The sequence below is a fragment of the Salmo salar genome, chromosome 17 (genome assembly GCF_965601325.2).
Source record: "Salmo salar chromosome 17, fSalSal1, whole genome shotgun sequence".
Lineage (NCBI taxonomy): Eukaryota > Metazoa > Chordata > Actinopteri > Salmoniformes > Salmonidae > Salmo > Salmo salar.
The window spans coordinates 62,770,316-62,794,250 of NC_138307.1; the positions used below are offsets into that span (position 1 = coordinate 62,770,316).

Here is a 23,935-nt window from a genome sequence, read left to right on the forward strand (position 1 = left end):
CCATTCAATGTGAATCTCAAAATGGAACCCCAGATGGCTTTGTAAACAACACACACAAGCTCTCTTACCCGAACTGGCAAATCATTCAGCCACAGTAAAATGTCATGTTTTCTTCCTTTGGTATCTTTGAGACTAAATTGGAAGGCAGAATAAGCAACTCGCATAGAAACAGGACAGGTGAGGTAAGGTTGACAAAGCTATATTTATCTCATAGTAAAGGTCACAGAATAATGGACCTTGTATCCTAGCAATACAACTAGAGGAAATGGGACATAAGAGAGTTAGCTACTCAGTGTCACGCCCTGAACTTAGAGCCTTTTTTATTCTCTATTTTGTTAGGTCAGGGTGTGACTTGGGTGGCCATATCTAGGTTTCTATTTCTTTGTTGGCCTAGTATGGTTCCCAATCAGAGGCAGCTGTTTATTGTTGTCTCTGATTGGGGATCATACTTAGGCAGCCCTTTTTCCCACCTGTGATTGTGGGATCTTGTTTGTGTGTAGTTGCTTTCTGCACTGCATATAGCTTTACGTTCGTTGTTGTATTTATTTATTTTTTCCGGTGTCATGTTTATTAAAAGTAAAATGTACGCCTACCACGCTGCACCTTGGTCCAGTTCTTCAGATGATCGTAACACTCAGTGAAGGAACCTTCAGCAACAAATCCATTGAAATCAATTTAGAAAAACCTTTTACATGGGTCCTGGACAAGTAAGCCTAGACTGTTGTAAAAGATGCTATGAGACAAAGTAACAGAGTGCTTCACATACAGTGCAAACAATTCAAACTACTTAGTAACCCTAGAGTTGGAAATGCTGCTTCCTGTGGAACCCTATAACGCTGTGCTGGCTGAGGCTCTGTTCAGTACGGGGACAGAGAGACTGGGGACAGAGGACAGTGACAAGGCAGTGGGATCATTAGAGCTGACATTGTCACAGCCATCACAAACGCTCTGGGAAACTAGGGACAACAACGACGAGGGTTAGCCCCCTTTAGATTTCTGGCTAAACAATACACAGCACAATGTCTCTATGAATATAAAAAAGCTTCACACTAGAGAAATGGTCAATTTCCATGAATTATGGTGACATTCATCAGTTGGCCCTGCAGTCCTGGTCTCTGGTCAAAGCAGGCGATGGGTTACGTAACTGCATCAATTAGTGGGGAGCATCAAAACAACAAGTGGTGTTTAGTGACGAACTGGGCTGGAAAGAGACGAGAGGTCCTTGTCTCTCTGAAGCCTCATTGTGCTGATTATCCACCACTACAGAAAGGTTTTATTACTCAGGGCTAACGCAACACACGTTCAGGGCCAATGCAACATAGGCGCACACACAAAAGCACAGTAACGCTGTACCTACACACACACACACACACACGCTCGTGCACACACACACACTACCATGGCCTGCTTCTATTTGACACCTGAATCTCAAGGTGCACCTGAAAAATTATATTCATTAAATACCCAGACTCTGTCTTTGATTAAAATGAAAATAAGACCAGATGAAAGGCCTCTGGGAGCTTAATGGTTTCAGCTTGGAGTCTGATGGTTTACATTTCAAACAGGCTTTGTTTTAAAAGGACACTTCGGGCTTTTGGCAATGAAGCCCTTTATTTACTTCCCCAGAGCCAATGCTAACTAGCGTTATCCCAATGACTGGGTGTCTATGGCATCTATTAGCATGATAGCAATTACCATAGACTTCCAGTCATTGCGTTAACACTAGTTATCAATTGTGATAACGCTAGTTAGCAACTTCCTACAAACTGCACGTAGAGACATACAAATGGTATCCACAAGTTCATCTGACTCTGGGGAAGTAGATACAATCCTAAAGTATCCCTTCAAGAGGGGAACAGGGCTCGCCTCTTCATTTTCTTCTAAGGCTAAAAATAGCAGACAAATGAATAAAACATCTGAATGGATTATCAGACTGTTAATTTGGACACAGGATACAGATTCCATGTAAACAAGAAACAAAAGCCCCACAATGCTTCACGATGAGATCCTATTTAAAAATGTTATCAAGAGCATAACATCTGACCCAGGAAATGATTAAACTTTGAAACTCTTTTGTCTAGTGTTTTTCTTCGTCTTCCCGTCTTTGCTCTGGTACACAGTCGTCTTCCTGTGTAAACTGGCACGCAGTCGTCTTGCTGTGTAAACTGGCTAGCAGTCGTCTTCCTGTGTAAACTGGCTAGCAGTAGTCTTCCTGTGTAAACTGGCTAGCAGTAGTCTTCCTGTGTAAACTGGCTAGCAGTCGTCTTCCTGTGTAAACTGGCTAGCAGTAGTCTTCCTGTGTAAACTGGCTAGCAGTCGTCTTCCTGTGTAAACTGGCTAGCAGTCGTCTTCCTGTGTAAACTGGCTAGCAGTCGTCTTCCTGTGTAAACTGGCTAGCAGTAGTCTTCCTGTGTAAACTGGCTAGCAGTCGTCTTCCTGTGTAAACTGGCTAGCAGTAGTCTTCCTGTGTAAACTGGCTAGCAGTAGTCTTCCTGTGTAAACTGGCTAGCAGTCGTCTTCCTGTGTAAACTGGCTAGCAGTCGTCTTCCTGTGTAAACTGGCTAGCAGTAGTCTTCCTGTGTAAACTGGCTAGCAGTAGTCTTCCTGTGTAAACTGGCTAGCAGTAGTCTTCCTGTGTAAACTGTCTGGGAAATTCTTACTAGCCTTATTCGTGTAAGCTGTTTTTCTCTCACTGGTGTTATATTGATCTGTAACTAAGATGCTATTTCTGCTGGAATCTTAGCAATGGCCACTCCTGGATTTTACTCATGATAACTTTTTTACAGAACGGTTACCTCACAAGAACTGACAGCAGTAGAGCAGACACTGAAGTGTCTCACTCGCTGACAGAACTCATCAGCGGCAACGACACTTCACTTCACTGAATTAACCCTATCCAAACTGAACAGAACTCTAACCTAGTTCATAGCTTGCTTGGACTACACTCTTAGCACCTTTTTTTCTATGTAGAACGTTGAACAGTTACACAGCTGTCCCCATAGGAGAACCCTTTAAATAACCCTTTTCGGTTCCAGGTAGAACCCATTGTGTTCCAGGTATAGAAGGAACACTTTTGGGTTCCTTGTAGAACCCTTTCTACAGAGGGTTCTACATGGAACCCAAAAGGTTTCTACCTGTAACCAAAAAAGGATTATCCTATGGAGACAGCCGAAGAACCCTTTTGGAACCCTTTTTTCTAAGAGTGTATAATCCGAACATAGAGTATGGCCGGAAAATGAGGAATATTTATGCTTTAGGCTACTCATTGTTCAACTATTTGCATATTCAAACAGCATCATAAAGAGTTGATAGAATCTGTGGAATAGGCTATTTGTTCCCAGTACACCACCATTCCACAGATCATACCTCTAAATCATAAAATATCCGAATATTTTCTTTTAAACTGCAGAAAAGAACATAGGCTACTAGAAACAAAACTGCCCTACAATTAAAACAATCCATTGTATTATTGTCCATTTAAACAAAAGACTTAAGAGGATAGGATATGAGAAAAGGATATGACTCAATACACTGTTTCATTCACCAACCTGAGGCTGTGGGAGCAAGACATTGTACAGGCCTAATGAAAATAGCAGACTAGGAGATATCCCACATCCACGGAAGTGTGAACCACCAGAGACAGGCTTTAACAATGATATCACCAGGATGAGCTGAAATCAAATGCTCGCACACATGCACAGTACACACACGCAAGCACGGACATATGCCAACACACACACACACACACACACACACACACACACACACACACACACACACACACACACACACACACACACACACACACACACACACACACACACACACACATATACACACCAAAATACACACACGCAAGCATGTACCTGTGCACACACAACTTCCCATGTTACTCTCAGATCAAAATAGTCAACCATAAATGACATAAACAGAACAGAGAATAAGAGGTGCTGACCCACCCTGTCCATTGGTGTCCGGAGTGAGACAGAGAGTAACAGTGAAGTGCAGAAGTTTCTCTGTGGAGCTCAGGGTTCCATGCTCTGTGAGACCCGGCCCGTCTAAACTCTCTCCCACCGAGCAGCACTCATGCCGGGCATGCCTCTGTCTCCCTGCCCCCCTCTACCCCTGGATCAGGCTTTCAGATCAGACAACTAACACAAGGATAACCACGCAACACCAGCTTCCCTCTCACTCTGAGTCCGTGTCTCCTCCTCAGCCTGTGAGAGAGTGTGTGTGAGAGAGTGTGAGTGAGAGAGAACTAGAGTGTATGTGCGTGTGACTGGGTGGTCACTGTCACTAACTGAATCAGTGGTGTTACTCACCCCGGGGTAGAGTGGGGAAGAGAGAGAGAATGAGTGAGATGGAGAAAGGGAGGGAGGGGGATAGAGGTGCTGCAAGTGTCTGTGTTTGTGTGTGGGTTGGTTTTTCTATCCTTGTGGGAACCTAAAATCCCCGAAAGTCCCCACAAGGATAGTAAAACAAGGAAAATTCTCCCTTGTGGGGACATTTCCCACGTCCTCATGAGGACAAAGGCTATTTTAAGCATAGGGGTTAGGTTTATAGTTAGGGTTAGAATTAAGGTTAAGGTAAGGGGTTAGTAGTTAGGGTTAGGTTTAGCGTTACAAACTTTAGAAGCCTTTTTAAAACTGAAATATACTACAAGTGTACATTTCCTGCTGTACAGGGAAATTCTCAGCAACAAAAGCAACAAATGAAGATCCTACATCTGTAGGCATACAGCGTACTACACAGACTGTCTTCTGAAATCTTTCTACGGTTATTCCCTACATAGTGCACTACTTCGTTAGTGCACTACTTCTGACCAGAGCCTGTGTAGGGAACAGGGTTCCATTTGGGACACATCCATCGAGTCAGTCTATGTGCCTACCAATCATCTCATCCATCTTTTACTCCATTGTGTGACTGTTGCCTAAGACTGGTTTCTTAAACCAAATCAGTCAGTTTCACTTTAAAACAGCGTGGGTGGTGATAAGGACACTGAAGGCAGGAGGGATTGTAAGGAACAATCATCAAACACGCAGACCAGGAAGAGCTGTTCGCTGAGAAAGGAGCAGATTGGTGCTTTATCTCTACAATGAGTGCTAAAACAATTCACTTCAGGAAAAATACGTTTCTTTCTGCTAATTGGACAAATTGTACTTCCTTTGAAAATAAAAGAGTTCAAAGACACAATGTTTTCCCTCGGTTTCATGACAATCAGCCTTACTGTGCTGATGGTCGGAAATACAAATGCTATTACAAAGCCAACTAAATTCATAGCCTGAGTGACAGGCAGAAAACCAGGTCATTTATACACTCGCTGCCAGTCAAATGTTCAAGCTTGACAGGCTCACAGCTATAAACATGGACTGAGACCTCAAAAACAATTCTGACAAAAACATGAAAAGACACCAAAAACAACCAAAACATCAAACGCAAAATGCCTCTAGATATATAAGATATGGACTAGTCTGGTCATTTCTGCATCATAAATAGAATACTCATGACATATACCCTGAACAAGTCTATGGGAGCTGTGGTGTCTATATGGGAGCTGTAGTGTCTATATGGGAGCTGTATGGGAGCTGTAGTGTCTATATGGGAGCTGTAGTGTCTATATGGGAGCTGTAGTGTCTATATGGGAGCTGTAGTGTCTATATGGGAGATGTAGTGTCTATATGGGAGCTGTAGTGTCTATATGGGAGCTGTAGTGTCTATATGGGAGCTGTAGTGTCTATATGGGAGCTGTAGTGTCTATATGGGAGATGTAGTGTCTATATGGGAGCTGTAGTGTCTATATGGGAGCTGTAGTGTCTATATGGGAGCTGTAGTGTCTATATGGGAGATGTAGTGTCTATATGGGAACTGTAGTGTCTATATGGGAGCTGTAGTGTCTATATGGGAGCTGTAGTGTCTATATGGGAGCTGTAGTGTCTATATGGGAGCTGTAGTGTCTATATGGGAGCTGTAGTGTCTATATGGGAGATGTAGTGTCTATATGGGAGCTGTAGTGTCTATATGGGAGCTGTAGTGTCTATATGGGAGCTGTAGTGTCTATATGTGAGCTGTAGTGTCTATATGGGAGATGTAGTGTCTATATGGGAGCTGTAGTGTCTATATGGGAGCTGTAGTGTCTATATGGGAGATGTAGTGTCTATATGGGAACTGTAGTGTCTAGTGTCTATATGGGAGCTGTAGTGTCTATATGGGAGCTGTAGTGTCTATATGGGAGATGTAGTGTCTATATGGGAACTGTAGTGTCTATATGGGAACTGTAGTGTCTATATGGGAGCTGTAGTGTCTATATGGGAGCTGTAGTGTCTATATGGGAGCTGTAGTGTCTATATGGGAGCTGTAGTGTCTATATGGGAGATGTAGTGTCTATATGGGAGCTGTAGTGTCTATATGGGAGCTGTAGTGTCTATATGGGAGCTGTAGTGTCTATATGGGAGATGTAGTGTCTATATGGGAACTGTAGTGTCTATATGGGAGCTGTAGTGTCTATATGGGAGCTGTAGTGTCTATATGGGAGCTGTAGTGTCTATATGGGAGCTGTAGTGTCTATATGTGAGCTGTAGTGTCTATATGGGAGATGTAGTGTCTATATGGGAGCTGTAGTGTCTATATGGGAGCTGTAGTGTCTATATGGGAGATGTAGTGTCTATATGGGAACTGTAGTGTCTAGTGTCTATATGGGAGCTGTAGTGTCTATATGGGAGCTGTAGTGTCTATATGGGAGATGTAGTGTCTATATGGGAACTGTAGTGTCTATATGGGAGCTGTAGTGTCTATATGGGAGCTGTAGTGTCTATATGGGAGCTGTAGTGTCTATATGGGAGCTGTAGTGTCTATATGGGAGATGTAGTGTCTATATGGGAGCTGTAGTGTCTATATGGGAGCTGTAGTGTCTATATGGGAGCTGTAGTGTCTATATGGGAGATGTAGTGTCTATATGGGAACTGTAGTGTCTATATGGGAACTGTAGTGTCTATATGGGAGCTGTAGTGTCTATATGGGGAGCTGTAGTGTCTATATGGGAGCTGTAGTGTCTATATGGGAGCTGTAGTGTCTATATGGGAGCTGTAGTGTCTATATGGAAGCTGCAGTGTCTATATGGGAGCTGTAATGTCTATAGAGTGGCTATGATGATGAACAGGTGCTGTATGTGGCGTAACTAGTTTAATGTGTTTAATAAAGTTAGTCATTACCTGCTTTTCCAGCTTCTGCTGCCTGAGGCTGGTGCTGTCATCATCAAGGGCACTGAGAAGAGACGAAAGACAAAATGGTTACTATCCACTCATAACTCATATCTGACTGAGACATAATACAAGTGGTTCTGTGGTTAATACCTGTTATCTGGGTCTCATCTGTTATCTGTTATATTTCCAATAAGAAACAATATGCTACAGTGGTCACTAATCAAATAAAAATAAAATAAAATCAAATGTATTTATATAGCCCTTCTTACATCAGCTGATATCTCAAAGTGCTAATGAATGCACCCCTGATCGAGGTTGGGTGGCATACAGATTTTCATACCGTTTCTGTACCATACCGGGGTATTTGGTATTACCGGAAGGGGCCTTATTTCTTTTTGAAAAAGGTATTGAAAATCATACCATCGGTGTATCTACTGTTGAAGTTGGACGTTTACATACACCTTAGCCAAAAACATTTCAACTCAGTTTTTCACAATTCCTGACATTTAATCCAAGTAAAAATTCCCTGTCTTAGGTCAGTTAGGATCACCACTTTATTTTAAGAATGTGAAATGTCAGAATAATAGTAGAGAGAAAGATTTATTTCAGCTTTTATTTCTTTCATCACATTCCCAGTGGGTCAGAAGTTTACATACACTCAATTTGTATTTGTAAGCATTGCCTTTAAATTGTTTAACTTGGGTCAAACGCTTCGGGTAGCCTTCCACAAGCTTCCCACATTAAGTTGGGTGAATTTTGGCCCATTCCTCCTGACAGAGCTGGTGTAACTGAGTCAGGTTTGTAGGCCTCCTTGCTCACACATGCTTTTTCAGTTCTGCCTACACATTTTCTATAGGATTGAGGACAGGGCTTTGTGATGGCCACTCCAATACCTTGACTATGTTGTCCTTAAGCCATTTTGCCACAACTTTGGAAGTATGCTTGGTGTCATTGTCCATTTGGAAGACCCATTTGCGACCAACCTTTAACTTCCTGACTGATGTCTTGAGATGTTGCTTCAATATATCCACATAATTTTCCTACTTCATGATGCCATCTATTTTGTGACAGTGCACAAGTCCCTCCTGCAGCAAAACACCCCACACAACATGATGCTGCCACCCCCGTGCTTCACGGTTGGGATGGTGTTCTTCGGCTTGCAAGCCTTCCCCTTTTTCCTCCAAACATAACGATGGTCATTATGGCCAAACAGTTCTATTTTTGTTTCATCAGACCAGACGACATTTCTCCAAAAAGTACGATCTTCGTCCCCATGTGCAGTTGCAAACCGTAGTCTGGCTTTTTTATGGCGGTTTTGGAGCAGTGGCTTTTTCCTTGCTGAGCGGCCTTTCAGGTTATGTCGATATAGGACTCGTTTAACTGTGGATATAGATACTTTTGTACCTGTTCCTTCAGCATATTCACAAGGTCCTTCGCTGTTGTTCTGGGATTGATTTGCACTTTTCGCATCAAAGTACATTCATCTCTAGGAGACAGAACGCGTCTCCTTCCTGAGCGGTATGACGGCTGCGTGGTCCCATGGTGTTTATACTTGCGTACTATTGTTTGTAAAGATGAACGTGGTACCTGCAGGCTTTTGGAAATCGCTCCCGAGGATGAACCAGACTTGTGGAGGTCTACAATTTTTTTCTGAGGTCTTGGCTGATTTCTTTTGATTTTCCCATCATGTCAAGCAAAGAGGCACTGAGTTTGACGGTAGGCCTTGAAATACATCCACCAGGTACACCTCCAGTTGACTCAAATAATTTAAATTAGCCTATCAGAAGCTTCTTAAGCCATGACATCATTTTCTGGAATTTTCCAAGCTGTTTAAAGGCACAGTCAACTTAGTGTATGTAAACTTCAGTGAATTATAAATGAAATAATCTGTCTGTAAACCATTGTTAGAAAAATTACTTTTGTCATGCACAAACATCAATGACACTAATGATTTTCAATGGAATTCCACCAGGGGGCATTGCTGCTGTGAATAATAACTGCGGACGACCCACTGAAATCTCCTGGCAGAGCTAGAATTGAATGTTACCAAGGTGTTCGCTTGAAAAAGCAGTTTCACTGCTGCGCATAACTAAGACTGTCATACAGGATTACTGTCATACCTTAGGCTATAACTGTTTGAGCTTAGCCTGACTGCATGATCTGCATACTGTAAAAAAACATGCAGTTGTTAATAGATATCATTTTGTCCAGGAGTTGTTCATGACCACAAAGGCTAACTTGATGAGAAAAGCTTAGGGCTCAAGCTACAAAACTCCTCACTTTCCTGGTGAGGTCAAAAATGATACTGTATCAGGACTGTGTAACGCAATAGAACAACGCATCAGACAGCAGCACTACTGTGCTACAAAGCAACAGCAAGTCTAGATCTAAAACACAGTTCTCCACAGAGTCCTGTCTCTGGCCGTCAGAATGGTGGCTGTTGTTTGGGACTACTTTTCCTGGACTCCTGTGAAAAGGCCTGCTGGGTACATGTTGCTAAGCTACAGTGGAGAAGGAGAAGAAGGTGGGAGTAGCAGTGGGAGTCTATTCAGAGGCACAGAGCGAGTTAGAGGAACCCACCGCTACTCTACCCAGCCACAGACATAACCTACAAGACACTCTCACTGACAGACATAACCTACAACACTCTCACTGACAGACATAACCTACAACACTCTCACTGACAGACATAACCTACAACACTCTCACTGACAGACATAACCTACAACACTCTCACTGACAGACATAACCTACAACACTCTCACTGACAGACATAACCTACAACACTCTCACTGACAGACATAACCTACAACACTCTCACTGACAGACATAACCTACAACACTCTCACTGACAGACATAACCTACAACACTCTCACTGACAGACATAACCTACAACACTCTCACTGACAGACATAACCTACAACACTCTCACTGACAGACATAACCTACAACACTCTCACTGACAGACATAACCTACAACACTCTCACTGACAGACATAACCTACAACACTCACTGACAGACATAACCTACAACACTCTCACTGACAGACATAACCTACAACACTCTCACTGACAGACATAACCTACAACACTCTCACTGACAGACATAACCTACAACACTCTCACTGACAGACATAACCTACAAGACACTCTCACTGACAGACATAACCTACGACACTCTCACTGACAGACATAATCTACAAGACACTCTCACTGCAAGAACACAGTGTATGTGGGGAGGGGGGTTGATGGAGAATGGGGGAGTGTGTGATGGAGGATGGGGGGTGTGTGATGGAGAATGGGAGAGTGTGTGATGGAGGATGGGGGAGTGTGTGATGGAGGATGGGGGAGTGGGTGATGGAGGATGGGGGAGTGTGTGATGGAGGATGGGGGAGTGTGTGATGGAAGGATAGGGGAGTGTGTGATGGAGGGATGGGGGAGTGTGTGATGGAGGGATGGGGGAGTGTGTGATGGAGGATGGGGGAGTGTGTGATGGAGGATGAGGGAGTGTGTGATGAAGGGATGGGGGAGTGTGTGATGAAGGGATGGGGGGTGTGTGATGGAGGATGAGGGAGTGTGTGATGGAGGATGGGAGAGTGTGTGATGGAGGATGGGGGAGTGTGTGATGAGGGATGGGGGAGTGTGTGATGGAGGGATGGGAGAGTGTGTGATGGAGGATGGGGGGTGTGTGATGGAGGATGAGGGAGTGTGTGATGAAGGGATGGGGGAGTGTGTGATGAAGGGATGGGGGAGTGTGTGATGGAGGATGAGGGAGTGTGTGATGGAGGATGGGGGGTGTGTGATGGAGGATGAGGGAGTGTGTGATGAAGGGATGGGGGAGTGTGTGATGGAGGATGAGGGAGTGTGTGATGGAGGATGGGGGAGTGTGTGATGGAGGATGGGGGAGTGTGTGATGGAGGATGAGGGAGTGTGTGATGGAGGATGGGGGGTGTGTGATGGAGGATGAGGGAGTGTGTGATGAAGGGATGGGGGAGTGTGTGATGGAGGATGGTTGAAGATTGGGAGGAAAAAAACAAGGTTCTGCCACCACCTGCTGAAATCTCTCAGAACAATTTAACATCTCTGGGCTTCACTCATTTCTCTGTCAGTCCACATGCTCATAACATCTGTTGCTGTCAAACAGCCTGGGCTGTACTATACCCTTTACATCTCCCATTCAGACAGAACGTGTTACAGGAGTAGGACAAGAACTTCATTAAGCACAACTATCTACAGTAAATAACAATCTCTCCATACCACTGATTTACTCTAACTCTCTCTCCATGAGGATATAAGGGCCTCATTATGTCATCATCACCGTTTCTGAAGGACAGTCACCAAATGCCAAGAGGAATAGAAAGCAGGACGATCATCTGCTGAGAGGCAAACATCATCCGTCTATTACGTGAACTCAGATTATTACAGACAACAACACCGATGACTTGGCCACGTCCTCCGACATCAGAATGATGGATTAAAATCATTAGGCTAAGTAAGTAAGTAAGTAAATGATTACAGATTGAAATTCCACATTCTGTGGCAATAAGAAATGTTACCAATGTCATCGAACCAATGAGTTTTGGACCTGACTTGGCGAGTTGCTTGTCTATTTATTCAACAACCCCTGTTGGTCAGCTTAACATTAATGATCAGTCATCTCAGAGGCTGCAGAGCACTCTGTTTTAGTGTACTGATTGTTACAGCCCTCTTCGAGTCTAATCAACTCAGTGCAGCGCTATCCATACAGGTGTGCAGATCTGTCCACATGGAAGCCATTACATGGCCCTGAGCAGGTGTTGGTGACGGTAGTGACGAGTAAAGGATGATGGGAGGTGTTAATTACACATCCGGGATGGACATTACACTCTCAGGGAAAAAAAGGTGCTATCTAGAACCTTAAAGGGTTCTTCGGCTGTCCCCATAGGAGAACCCTTTGAAGAACCCTATTTGGTTCCGGGTAGAACCCTTTTGGGTTCCATGTAGAACCCTTGCTACAGACGGTTCTACATGGAACCAAAAAGGGTGCTACCTGGAACCAAAATGGGTTCTACCGAAGAACCCTTTTAACCTTTTTTCTAAGAGTGTAGGGTGTCCAGAGGAGGGCCAGGCCAGGGGGAGGAGTGGAGGAAAAGCAGGGGAATCTTTATTTTCAACGGCTGTCCAGCTAGGGACCTGGGTGGAGACACAATGGGAATACTCTCCACTGGGGAAAGGCTGGAGGCTTGGTGGATATGGTTACTACCAAAGTGTGTTTGACCTCTTTTGGAATAGGGGGGAAAAAACATAGTTGGGATACTGTCATTAAACGTACCGGTCTGTAAAACTGACCCTTTTTAGGTGGCTCTAACACCCGAAAAGTGTCCCCATTCAACCCTAGAGGTAGAAGAGTGACTGTGTGTGGCCACTGTGGACATTCCTTGAATCCATCCATCTACTTGACACCACAATCAATATGGCTATCCATCTCCCAACACTCAACTTAGTCTTAGCTCTTTCTAGTAGACCCTTATCCAGACTGATCTGCGCAAATTTCACTTCACCGGTTGCACTACAGGGTCTTTACCTGGCACTCACAAAAACAGAGCATTTCTGAAGTAGTCTGTCAACTGACCTATTGGACTGTACTATGAATAAAAAAAATGGATGGGTGCTAAAGATGTAGGATCTTAATTTGAGCCAGTTTGCTACAGCAGGAGAATAATCTTGCAGCAACAGGAAATGTGAATTATTATGTGGTTTATAATTATTGGACATTTTTTGTAGGGGTTGATGCATTTTTCGTAAGGGAAAATCAAGTCTGAAATTTCAAAGTGGAAATTACAAACTTCAGAAGCCTTTACAAACCTCAAATATACTCCAAGTTTTAAATTGCCTGCATTGGGTGATCAAGTTAAGATCCAACATCTGTGCTGCTTACCTTGCTGTTGAGGTAGAGGAGAAGCTGGCGGAGCTGGAGGGTCTTCAGGGCCATGGGGTTTTCGAACAGGTAACACAGGACACAGAGAAGAATAGAGTTAGCAAAAGATCAGTGACACCAAAAAGAACGATGCTAAAACGGGATGCTTTGGTACTGTTCTGACACTCTGTCTCAACGCTTGTGTACTCCTTCAGTTTGAGAAGCACATGATCTTTCTAGCTTACAGGGAAATGTAAATCGATCCCCAGTCCATAACACATATGAAGCAATATATTTTTAATTTATCTAAAATAGGCCTACCTGAGCTAACAGATATAGAACAGACAGTGGCCTGTACAGTAGTACTACAAATTAACACCTATATGACCGTGGCGTGGTCACAGTCCCCCAGACAGTGAATGAACACCTATATGACCGTGGCGTGGTCACAGTCCCCCAGACAGTGAATGAACACCTATATGACCGTGGCGTGGTCACAGTCCCCCAGACAGTGAATGAACACCTATATGACCGTGGCGTGGTCACAGTCCCCCAGACAGTGAATGAACACCTATATGACTGTGGCGTGGTCACAGTCCCCCAGACAGTGAATGAACACCTATATGACCGTGGTGTGGTCACAGTCCCCCAGACAGTGAATGAACACCTATATGACTGTGGCGTGGTCACAGTCCCCCAGACAGTGAATGAACACCTATATGACCGTGGCGTGGTCACAGTCCCCCAGACAGTGAATGAACATTGATCAAGTGGTGTGTATTTGCTTAATCCGCCACAGGGTATCATCATTCTATACTTTAATCTGAGAATACACTGTGTCCTCCACCTCTATCAAACTTGAAGGACACAGTCTTTCTGTCCACTTCACAGGTATCTACGCGGTAATCAATGTTTCATAACACTGACACTGTGCTGAAAAAGACTTAATGACTGACAAGCAAACAAAACGCAGGCCAGTAATAGCCTATTACGTTGTCACGAACAAGCTTTAGGATACCCTCCATGTCATGGTATTGTCCTCGGTCTGTTGGTGAAAAGGCTTGAGAATAGGATGAGACTACCGCATTCAGATGACAATATGATGCAGTTCCAAACGTGTCTCTGGCATTTAGCATAAAATTAGAGACTTTATTATCAGACGAGAGACAAGGGAGTCTGTGTATTATCAAACTGCAATAAAATGATTCTCATTAATATACTTCACAGCTTTGAACTAATTTAAATCATGTTTTAAAGTTCATCGAATAAAGTACCTTTAATTTCCCCTTCGGCAAATGACTTTCCGGGGTTAAAAAGAAAGACCGAACGAGAGGTAGTCTAATTAAACTTCTAATTCCCCGGAGGTTGGACAGAATGGCTTCAGTTCCAGTTCAGCGAGTGAAATCACAAGAGAGAGGGATTATTCAAAACAGGGTGATGACATGGGTGAGATTAGGCTGTTTTTGATTCCCTGGCAGTCAGATCAGCTCTGCGTCAAGTTAAAGATAGAATTTGGGAAAGCTAGAAGTTAAAGCTAGAAGTTTTTTTTGTGTTAAACGGCAGCCCTGCTATATACCATTAAAACAGATTTCCAGATCGCAGATTGTGCCTTTAAGGAAGACAGATGAAAAGACACCAGCTGAATAAATGATCAACGCATGGTGAGGTATAGAGCATGAACAACACTTTAACTAGGCCTAGGATATTATAGGACTCATACAAGCTAAAGCGACAGTCTTTTCAACACAAGCGACTTCAATCAAATTCTTTCATGTCAGCTACTTGGTCAAATATTCTTAGCACGTCCTTAGTTAGAGCAAACAGCTGTAAAACAAAACCTCACAATATAACATGTTAGAAAGAAACGTGTTACAGTACAAGAGGTGGAGCTCTGAATAAGTAACGACAATGCACCAGACGAAACATGAGCGTGGGAGAGATCCATAAAGGTAAACATTTTTTTTAATTATTAGCCCACTGTTGACACTGCATTTGGCCGGTGACACTTTGCTTCTTGAAATTCCAATATCTTTAAAACTTGACTGCTGACATACAAAACATTTTGGGGCTGTATCAACAGTGGACTAATGAAAAACCACTCAAAAACAACCTTTTGGTGTTTGTTTCCCTTTAACAACAGGTAAGCCATTCAGCCCAAGGAGAACAGAGAACCGGCGTGTGGGTAGGATGTAGGATCAGTGGGAACAGGAGGAAGAGATGCTCAAAGCCTATCTGTCTGTCACAGGCACAACAAACACCTGACTCACAGGACACAGACCTCTCTCAGTTCCTCTATCACCCTACAGTACACATTTATGAGAAACCAAGCACACAGTGTGTGTGTGTGTGTGTGTGTGTGTGTGTGTGTGTGTGTGTGTGTGTGTGTGTGTGTGTGTGTGTGTGTGTGTGTGTGTGTGTGTGTGTGTGTGTGTGTGTGTACAATATGATCATGTCTACGCGTGAGCGTGTGCCTACGTAGGCCTGCTGAATACCTGTAGGACCAGCGGCTGTAGACAGGCTGGGAGACACCACTCTTTACACTGTCCATGATGCTGTATCAGCCAGTCTAGGTGTATGATAGATAGTCAGTCCAGCAGCAGCTCTGGTAATGTATGGTACTCCCAACCCGGTCCAGTCAGTCTGAAGGTCTACCTGAAGCTCCAACTACAACCCTGCTACCCTGCAGCCAGGAGGGAGTCCCAGCGCCACACAGCTGAGGGTGAGGTCTCTGAGTAGCAGCAGTTGCCATGACGCCACACTTGAGGCTAGCCTCTGAACACAACACAGTGAACCCACAGGGATTTGTTAGAGGAGTCTAAATGTGGCGTGAGTTCATGCCAAGACAAAATACTGGGCATAAAATCCCTAAACTTGGTCCTCTGACTTAGTTACATGTCTGTCTTTCTTCAGTTTCTAAGATGTATCAGATATATAGACTGATAGGCCACGTACTAAAACTGGACATGACTGTATCGGAATAGCTAAAAATGCTTTCTGCAGAACTCCACAGACGCCATTTCCTCTGACTCAGAGGGATATATTTCACAGATCAAAACCGCAGACCATTGACACAAACTGAAGTTAACAACAATTGGGAAAGTTTCCGTTTTGTGGGCTTTAGCCTAGGCCCAGTATCTTAAGTAAAATATTCCAACACTTTTATTTTGACAGAAAATGCCAGAACATGGAATTTGCTTAGTCATAGCAAAATGAACCAAACTCTTTCTTGTCAATGTGAAACAACTTTATTATGGTTTTCTGCCTTTCTACATAGGCTTTCCTTATATGCTCCTTGTATCCATGTAAGTAGAGCGGTTTCTGGATGACAACCACAGTTACTCCCAATTACCGGAAGTATAAACAAACAACCGTCTCATTCCTTAAACTGGCAAGAAGTGGGGGACCTTGATCCTGTTGCTAGGAGACCACAGGACCTTTAAGTCATATCGTCTTCTGTGTGTGTACGTGTGTTTGAATGCGCGTGCCAGCGAAGGGAAAATGGCATTCTCCTCAGCTGAGGGCAATCTGGGGAATGATTCACCTGAGAGTAATTAAACACTGTCAAAACAAATGACGGAAACAAGAGCTAAGCGTCGACTGGTAAGCACTCTAAAGCACCGCCTTACGTCCATATAACAATGATGAAAACCCAAAGACCGGAACTACAGAAGCTCGTTATCTCATGCATCCCATTGAGTCACGGCAGGTTCTTCGGTCTACACGCAGAATCGGCCCACGGGAGATTAGGTAGGCTAAAATGATGTAGCCTACATGATACAGTTCAGAACCAGCCGTCCTATTGCAAATACCCCAAAAAAATTCTCTGTCTGTCAGACCCTGACTCAACTGGGTGGATTGTCCAAGCCACTGCGGAGGCATGTGTTCGGAATGTGCTGGAAAACAGGAAGTAAATTGCACCTAATTTTCTACCCTGTTGAAACGGCTTTCTCACCCACAGGTCTTGTACAGTTAGATACTTGAGGTCCAGCTGGTTTGTTCTAGGTCTGCCGAGCCATTGTGAAATAGGGATACAACAACCACACCTTTATGGAAGGGGAATTACTGATACTGATACTGATTTAAGACACATTTGAATTAAACCAGGAACAATTTTCCTACAGCAGACTGAATGGTAACTGATTTTGAGTGAGACTGTGAGTGCATGACTATCTTTGGTCACTGACCATGATAATCGTGTGCACTATACCTTACAGACACCCTGATTTTCATTTGTCCATCCATGCACTTGTTCAGTACAGTTTCATGTGCTGCATTTTTCCCTCTACTCTGAGGTTTGTGGTATCAGCCTCAGATGTTGCTGTGTTAAGGTCACTTTCCACCTCTCTGTTCAGCTCTTAAAACAGACACTCGCATCCTCTGCCAATTGAGTCACCCAAGCATGAAACCCACAGCAGAGAGAAGAGAGCCTCAGTTGCCCTTACGGAGAAAGAGAAAAGGATAGGCTACTGGAAAGGGCTTGAGAGATAGGTGAGATGTTTTACATGCCAGGATTTAAAACTCCCGTGTTTCCTCTCTGAACAGACCTTGCAGCTGTGCTATCTGTGTGCATGACTGCTGTCCACTAACAAACAGTGTCTGGGTGTTTGGGGGGGCTTGGACATGGTGGCGAACCAGGCCTGGTGTGTTTTTGCCTGCCAAACACAGGCTCCGGGTTTCCGTTAGCCGGTAAATGGCAGCTTTCTGTACAAAATAAAATAAAAAGCCGCTAAATAAAATTTCAACCGGACAAATTGTCCTGAAAAAAAAATCTAATCATCTATTGCAAAATCATTATTTTTAGGTATTGATGAAGATGCCAGTCGATGTGCTCCAACTTCATAGGCAAATACACTTCATTTGGTTAATAAATCCTCAAGCTGCTTGGAAATTTGTGTCGGTGTGTGTTTCTATGTTTACTCATGCAAAAGACGCGAGGTCCTCACAAGGGGCTTCGGCTAAATGTACCCCGACTGGGCAAAATTGGCGAAGATTGTGTTGATTAACCCTGTTTCCAGTGTGCCCGTCGAGAGGGGATTCTTTCCCCAAACCAGAGTAAAGACGGCCTCAAGATCGCTCCTTCTTGAGGACAAAGTAACGAGGCTGATGTGCATCAAGCTGCTCCAAGGAGTTGGACAGTTTTGACTTCCCAACAGCAGCAGCAGCTCACTTTGATCAGGCCAAGGTCCGCCGCAAAAACGCAAGGAAATTAGAGCCAAATTATTATGTTTGACAAGCCCAGTCCTAGCAGTTCTGCTGCCACCCTAGGCAAGATCACCATGTATAGTAGGCCAGGCCTATATAGATTTGGAATGAATTGATAGACCAGAGTAGAGTAATGATGTGTATCATGCACTATTGGTGCATTTCAGTTGAGCTTATTCAGCAGCACTTAGAAACTAAACATTGAGCTTTGGAAACAAGTCCTTTCATAAATGCATGGCGCGGGCCACGTTTCACAGGAGCATTGTAAAATAAGCTTTCTGTTAATGAACCAGCTGTAACAAATGTTGTTTATTTACATATGGAATTTGATTGTCCAACACCAGTTTGATCATTTCTTCATTTTGTGGATGCCTAGAGTGGCCTCTTTCCACTGCTGTGGTGCTGAATCACAGCTGGATTTGGGAGCGAGGCGGGCTGGCCCTGGAGTTCATAGACAGACATGTTTTGTTATTTATTCGGCCTAATTAAAATCTTCACGCCTAGGTTAAATTAAAGTAGAGAGTCCTAGATTGTATTTGAAACTAGCTGTGGTTTGTTATTTATTAATTCAAATGTTCATACAAATAGGCTATAGGACAGGTCGTTTGCAAATAATATTATACAAATATTACATTTTGAAGTTGTGTTTTATTACTGTGTAGGCGACTTGTTCTTCTAGGCTAAATGTTTTTTCTTTTTTTAATGATATTCACTTACGATTTATAGCAGGGATGAAGACGCAATGGGCAATGTTTTGCTTTTCGATAAAACCTGTCATGCTGATATAAGAACATCATTGTACTTTATTTTATTAAAACTTTACATGGCTCATTTCTATTCTGTTAAGATTAATTACAATAATCTAAAATGTGCTTTTGAGCACCATGGGAGGACACCCTACCGGACATCCAATGCATATGGATGTCCGGTAAATTTCTCAAACATCCGGTAAATTAAAATCTTGCCGGTCACGGTGTCCGCCGCCAAATTTTCCTAACGGAAACCCTGCCCAGGCTACATGTCTGTTCCTTACACTAATCCTCTACACACATCATCTGAAAGACTACACAAGCAGATTACATCAAATAATCACAGTCCACATTGCAGCATTTAAACAGGAAAGGGTGGGAACTGCCCTCTGATTATATTCTCCTCTCAGGGTAAAAATGGACCTATGGATTTCACACTTTTTCTGCAGAGTTAACAGTAACCTCTTACGCACACAGCACCATGCTCTGCTCTCAGGGCACCTCTGGTCAGCACAGTCCTAATGCACTGACATCAAACAGACATCAATAGGAGTGCTGGGGGACCATAGGGGGAGTTGATTTCCCTCAGACAAGCCATTACATTAAGCACAGTGGCCTCAGTTGTGAAACTGATTGAGAAGCTAGTGTAAGACGAGGCAGGGAGAGGCATGCTCCAACATGTCAGTGTTTCCCCTGTATTCATAAAATGTTTTCAGTGTAAACTTAAACGACTAAAACCAGATATAAAGTATGCAGAAAAGATAATGAGGGTACATATTTTTAAATAAGATAATCATTGAACTATTGATTTTGTAATGTTTGAGTCACTCAGATAGCATAAGAATACAGCATAAGCCATGGCAAAATGTGTAGAATTGCATGAAATTTGCTTAAAAGTAGCTGTCCAGTGTTTCCAGATTAATATGAAATATGACCTATAATGAATTACAATATGAGTAAAATAGTTTTCCTTCCCAAAAAAATGTAATTAAGTATGCACAGCAGCTTTTCTGTGTTGGAATGGTTTAGGCATACCCCAACAACAGAATGGTGTGGGCATATACCGGTCATTAAAAAAAAATTATACAAGTAGACCACTGATTGGCCAGCTCAACCTCCTTAGGAGTAGTACATCATACTCCATGAGGAAATAGCAAGCATTTTTTTTAACGGTGTGTTTGAGATGCAAATTTTAAGTGTTTTTACTCCAATTTATGCTTTGGCCACAAATACGAGTATAGGACGAGTCAAGAACATTATTTGAATATGAGAATAGTATATAACAGAATATTAACTTTTAAAAGTGAGATTTTCACTGGACAGTTACTTTAAAACTGCACATTTTTTCTCAGTCCCATGGCAAAATGTGTAGAATTGTAGGAAAGGATTAGCAAGTTACTAGAGTAATGTCAGCACAAATATGGAAAACATCAGATCATGATAGAAATGTAACTTGGTGTTAACAGGTTATGCTAGCTAGCTAACGCTACTTTAATTTACTCATCAAAAGAACCATCATCTCGGGTGGAAAGTTGTCAGCACCTGATTCATCATCAGCTCAACAGTATAGCTGTCATTTAGCCATTATAGCTAACCATCTTTTTCTGCCCCAGGTGGGAAAATGTCGATGTGGCTGTAATTTATGCTTTGGCCACAAATACAAGTATAGGACGAGTCAACAATATTATTTTGGAGTTAACAGAATATAAACTTTTTAAAGTGAGATTTTCTCTGGCCAGTTACCTTAAAACTGCTAATGTTATCTCATCCCCATGGCAACATGTTTAGAATAGCATGAAACTAGCTATAAAACTGTAAAATGTTTTCTCTGCCCCATGGCAAAATGTGTAGAATTGCAGGAAATTATCTTTAAAACTGTAACATTTTGTCTCAGCGTCCAAGAGGGCCTCTAAAATGTTTGGTGGAAATCCTAGAGGAAACACTGGATTTATTTTTTTTATTTCACCTTTATTTAACCAGGTAGGCCAGTTGAGAACAAGTTCTCGTTTACAACTGCGACCTGGCCAAGATAAAGCAAAGCAGTGCGACAAAAACAACAACACAGAGTTACACATAAACAAACGTACAGTCAATAACACAAAATAAAATAAAAATAGAAAAATCTATGTACAGTGTGTGCAAATGTAGAAGAGTAGGGAGGTAGGCAATAAACAGGCCCTAGAGGCGAAAATAATGACAATTTAGCATTAATACTGGAGTGATAGATGTGCAGACGATGATGTGCAAGTAGAGATACTGGGGAGGAAAAGAGCAAGAGGGTAAGTAAAAATATGGGGATGAAGTAGTCGGGTGTGCCATTTACAGACTGGCTGTGTACAGGTACAGTGATCGGTAAGCTGCTCTGACAGCTGATGCTTAAAGTTAGAGAGGGATATAAGACTCCAGCTTCAGAGATTTTTGCAATTCGTTCCAGTCATTGGCAGCAGAGAACTGGAAGAAAAGGCGGCCAAAGGAAGTGTTGGCTTTGGGGATGATCAGTGAAATATACCTGCTGGAGCGGGTGCTATGGGTGGGTGTTGCTATGGTGACCAGTGAGCTGAGATAAGGCGGGGCTTTACCTAGCAAAGACTTACAGGCTGACTACACCGCTCGCGTCACGTGCGCGAGCTTTGCAAAATAAATGTAGAAATCTATATTATTCAATCATGGCACCCACACTGCTTGCGCGTGCCAACGAGCATCTGCGTTGCCAAGGGCTAAAATATAAGTCAGTTCTATTTGTAACGCAGATCGCGCTGCAAGTCCTGCCTCTCCCATCTGCTCATTGGTTTATAGAAACAGGTACCCACGTGCCATTTCCTCATTGTTTATACCCACATGGGTGACTGAAAGACGAACAAGGTAAGTGGCGGTAATGCACCTAATTTATGAAAGTTGCCAATCGCAATATAATGTCAAGAGAAGAAAAAGCCTAGAAGGAGAGATGACTAGAAACGATTCGGTTGACCGTTTTGTGTGTGGATTAATTGTCAGAGTAGAGGACCTTGTGCATTTCAGGTAAAATAACAACTCAATGTTTATATCCCAGGACAAATTAGCTAGCAACAGCAAGCTAGCTAAATAGGACAAATTAGCTAGCAAGTGCAAGCTAGCTAGCTAAATTTCCATAAATGTTTAATGCTTTTCGACCTGTCCCCAAATTAATGTAATTGGTTCAGGGTTTGTTTTGATATTTTAACCTGCGTGTCGTGATCGCGTTTGGTGTGGGGGACAAAATACATTTATGCACAATGGCGCACTGTAACGGCTGTCTTTAGAGAGAGTGGAGCAAAATGCAGCGGAGTTAGTGTTCATCGTATATTTAATGATCAAACGGACACTATACAATACAAAACAATAAACAGACAACCAAAACAGTCCTGTCACGTTTAACACAGTAACAAGAACAATTACCCACAAACCCCAAAGGAAAAGTAGGCTACTTATGTGTGACTCCCAATCAGCAATAACCCTCTACAGCTGTGCCTGATTGGAAGCCACACGGCCAAAATAAACGAAACAAACCAACCTACACACTTCTCTTCTGCCACGTCCTGACCCAACTACACCCTCTACTGGTCAGGACGTGACACGCACACACTCAGCCGGTTTGGGTTCCGTGTTATAGATGACCTGGAGCCAGTGGGTTTGGCGACGGATATGTAGTGAGGGCCAGCCAGCGAGAGCATGCAGGTCACAGTGGTGGGTAGTAAATGGGGCTTTGGTGATAAAACGGATGGCACTGTGATAGACTACATCCAGTTTGCTGAGTAGAGTGTTGGGGGCTATTTTGTAAATGACATCGCCAAAGTCGAGGATCGGGAGTGTAGTCAGTTTTACAAGGGCTTGGCGGCATGAGTGAAGGAGGCTTTGTTGCGAAATAGGAAGCCGATTCTAGATTTAATTTTGGATTGGAGATGCTTAATGTGAGTCTGGAAGGAGAGATTACAGTCTAACCAGACACCTAGGTATTTGTAGTTGTCCACATATTCTAGGTCAGAACCGTCCAGAGTAGTGATGCTAGTCTGGCGGGAGGGTGCGGGCAGCAATCGGTTGAAGAGCATGTACTTAGTTTTACTAGCATTTATACGCAGTTGGAGGCCACGGAACGAGTGTTGTATGGCATTGAAGCTCGTTTGGAGGTTTGTTAGAACAGTGTCCAAGAAACAAGCTAAAGTTATACCTCAGTATAAAAAGGGGATAAAGTCTGACCCTGGGAATTATAGGCCTGTATCTATCCTCTGTGTAACATCAAAGATCCTGGAGAGAATTGTTCATGAGAAAATGTATGAATATGTTAACAAACAGAGTTTAATATATGATTTTCAGTCGGGTTTTAGAAAAACATACTCCACTGATTCATGTCTACTTTACTTGACTGACTTCATCAGGAAAGAGATTGACGAGGGAAATCTGTGTGGAATGGTACTGCTTGACCTATAGAAGGCCTTTGATACAGTTAACCACTGTCTCCTAATCTCCAAACTGGAGGCACTGGGGTTAAGCAGTATCCCTCTAGGCTGGGTAAAGTTCTATTTATCAGGAAGGGAGCAAGTTGTAGAGGTTAATGGTTCACTGTCTCAGGCAAAACCAATGAGTTGTGGCGTTCCACAGGGGAGCGTGCTTGGGCCTCTGCTGTTTTATTGTATATTAACGATACGAAAGATGCTTGTTCTTGCTGTCTTTTTCTTTATGCGGATGACTCTACACTTCTGGTGTCTCACAAAAGTAAAACTATGTTGGAGAGCATACTTAGTACAGAGCTTACTAACATTAGCAAATGGCTTGGAGATAATAAGCTATCTCTGCACTTAGGGAAAACTGAAGCAATTACTTTTGGATCCAGACCTAAATTGTGTAGGTCGTCTGAAATCAGAGTGGAGTGGGT

At 43.0% G+C, this 23,935-nt stretch overlaps 1 protein-coding gene across 4 annotated transcripts in view; it reads right to left on the reverse strand.

Moving 5' to 3' along the window:
* tulp3 (TUB like protein 3) overlaps window positions 1–23,935 on the reverse strand; it is a 39,598-nt gene that overhangs the window by 12,005 nt on the left and 3,658 nt on the right. For 2 of the 4 annotated variants that reach the window (XM_014153594.3, XM_014153592.3), the window contains exons 2-3: window positions 13,118–13,159; window positions 7,209–7,260 (exon numbers count right to left, since the gene is read on the reverse strand). In XM_014153594.3, coding sequence (XP_014009069.1) covers window positions 7,209–7,260; window positions 13,118–13,159 — 94 coding nt within the window. Of the gene's footprint in view, window positions 1–593; window positions 648–3,959; window positions 4,296–7,208; window positions 7,261–13,117; window positions 13,160–23,935 lie in introns of those variants that run through there. The other 2 variants (XM_014153596.3, XM_014153595.3) reach the window with 2 other exon arrangements.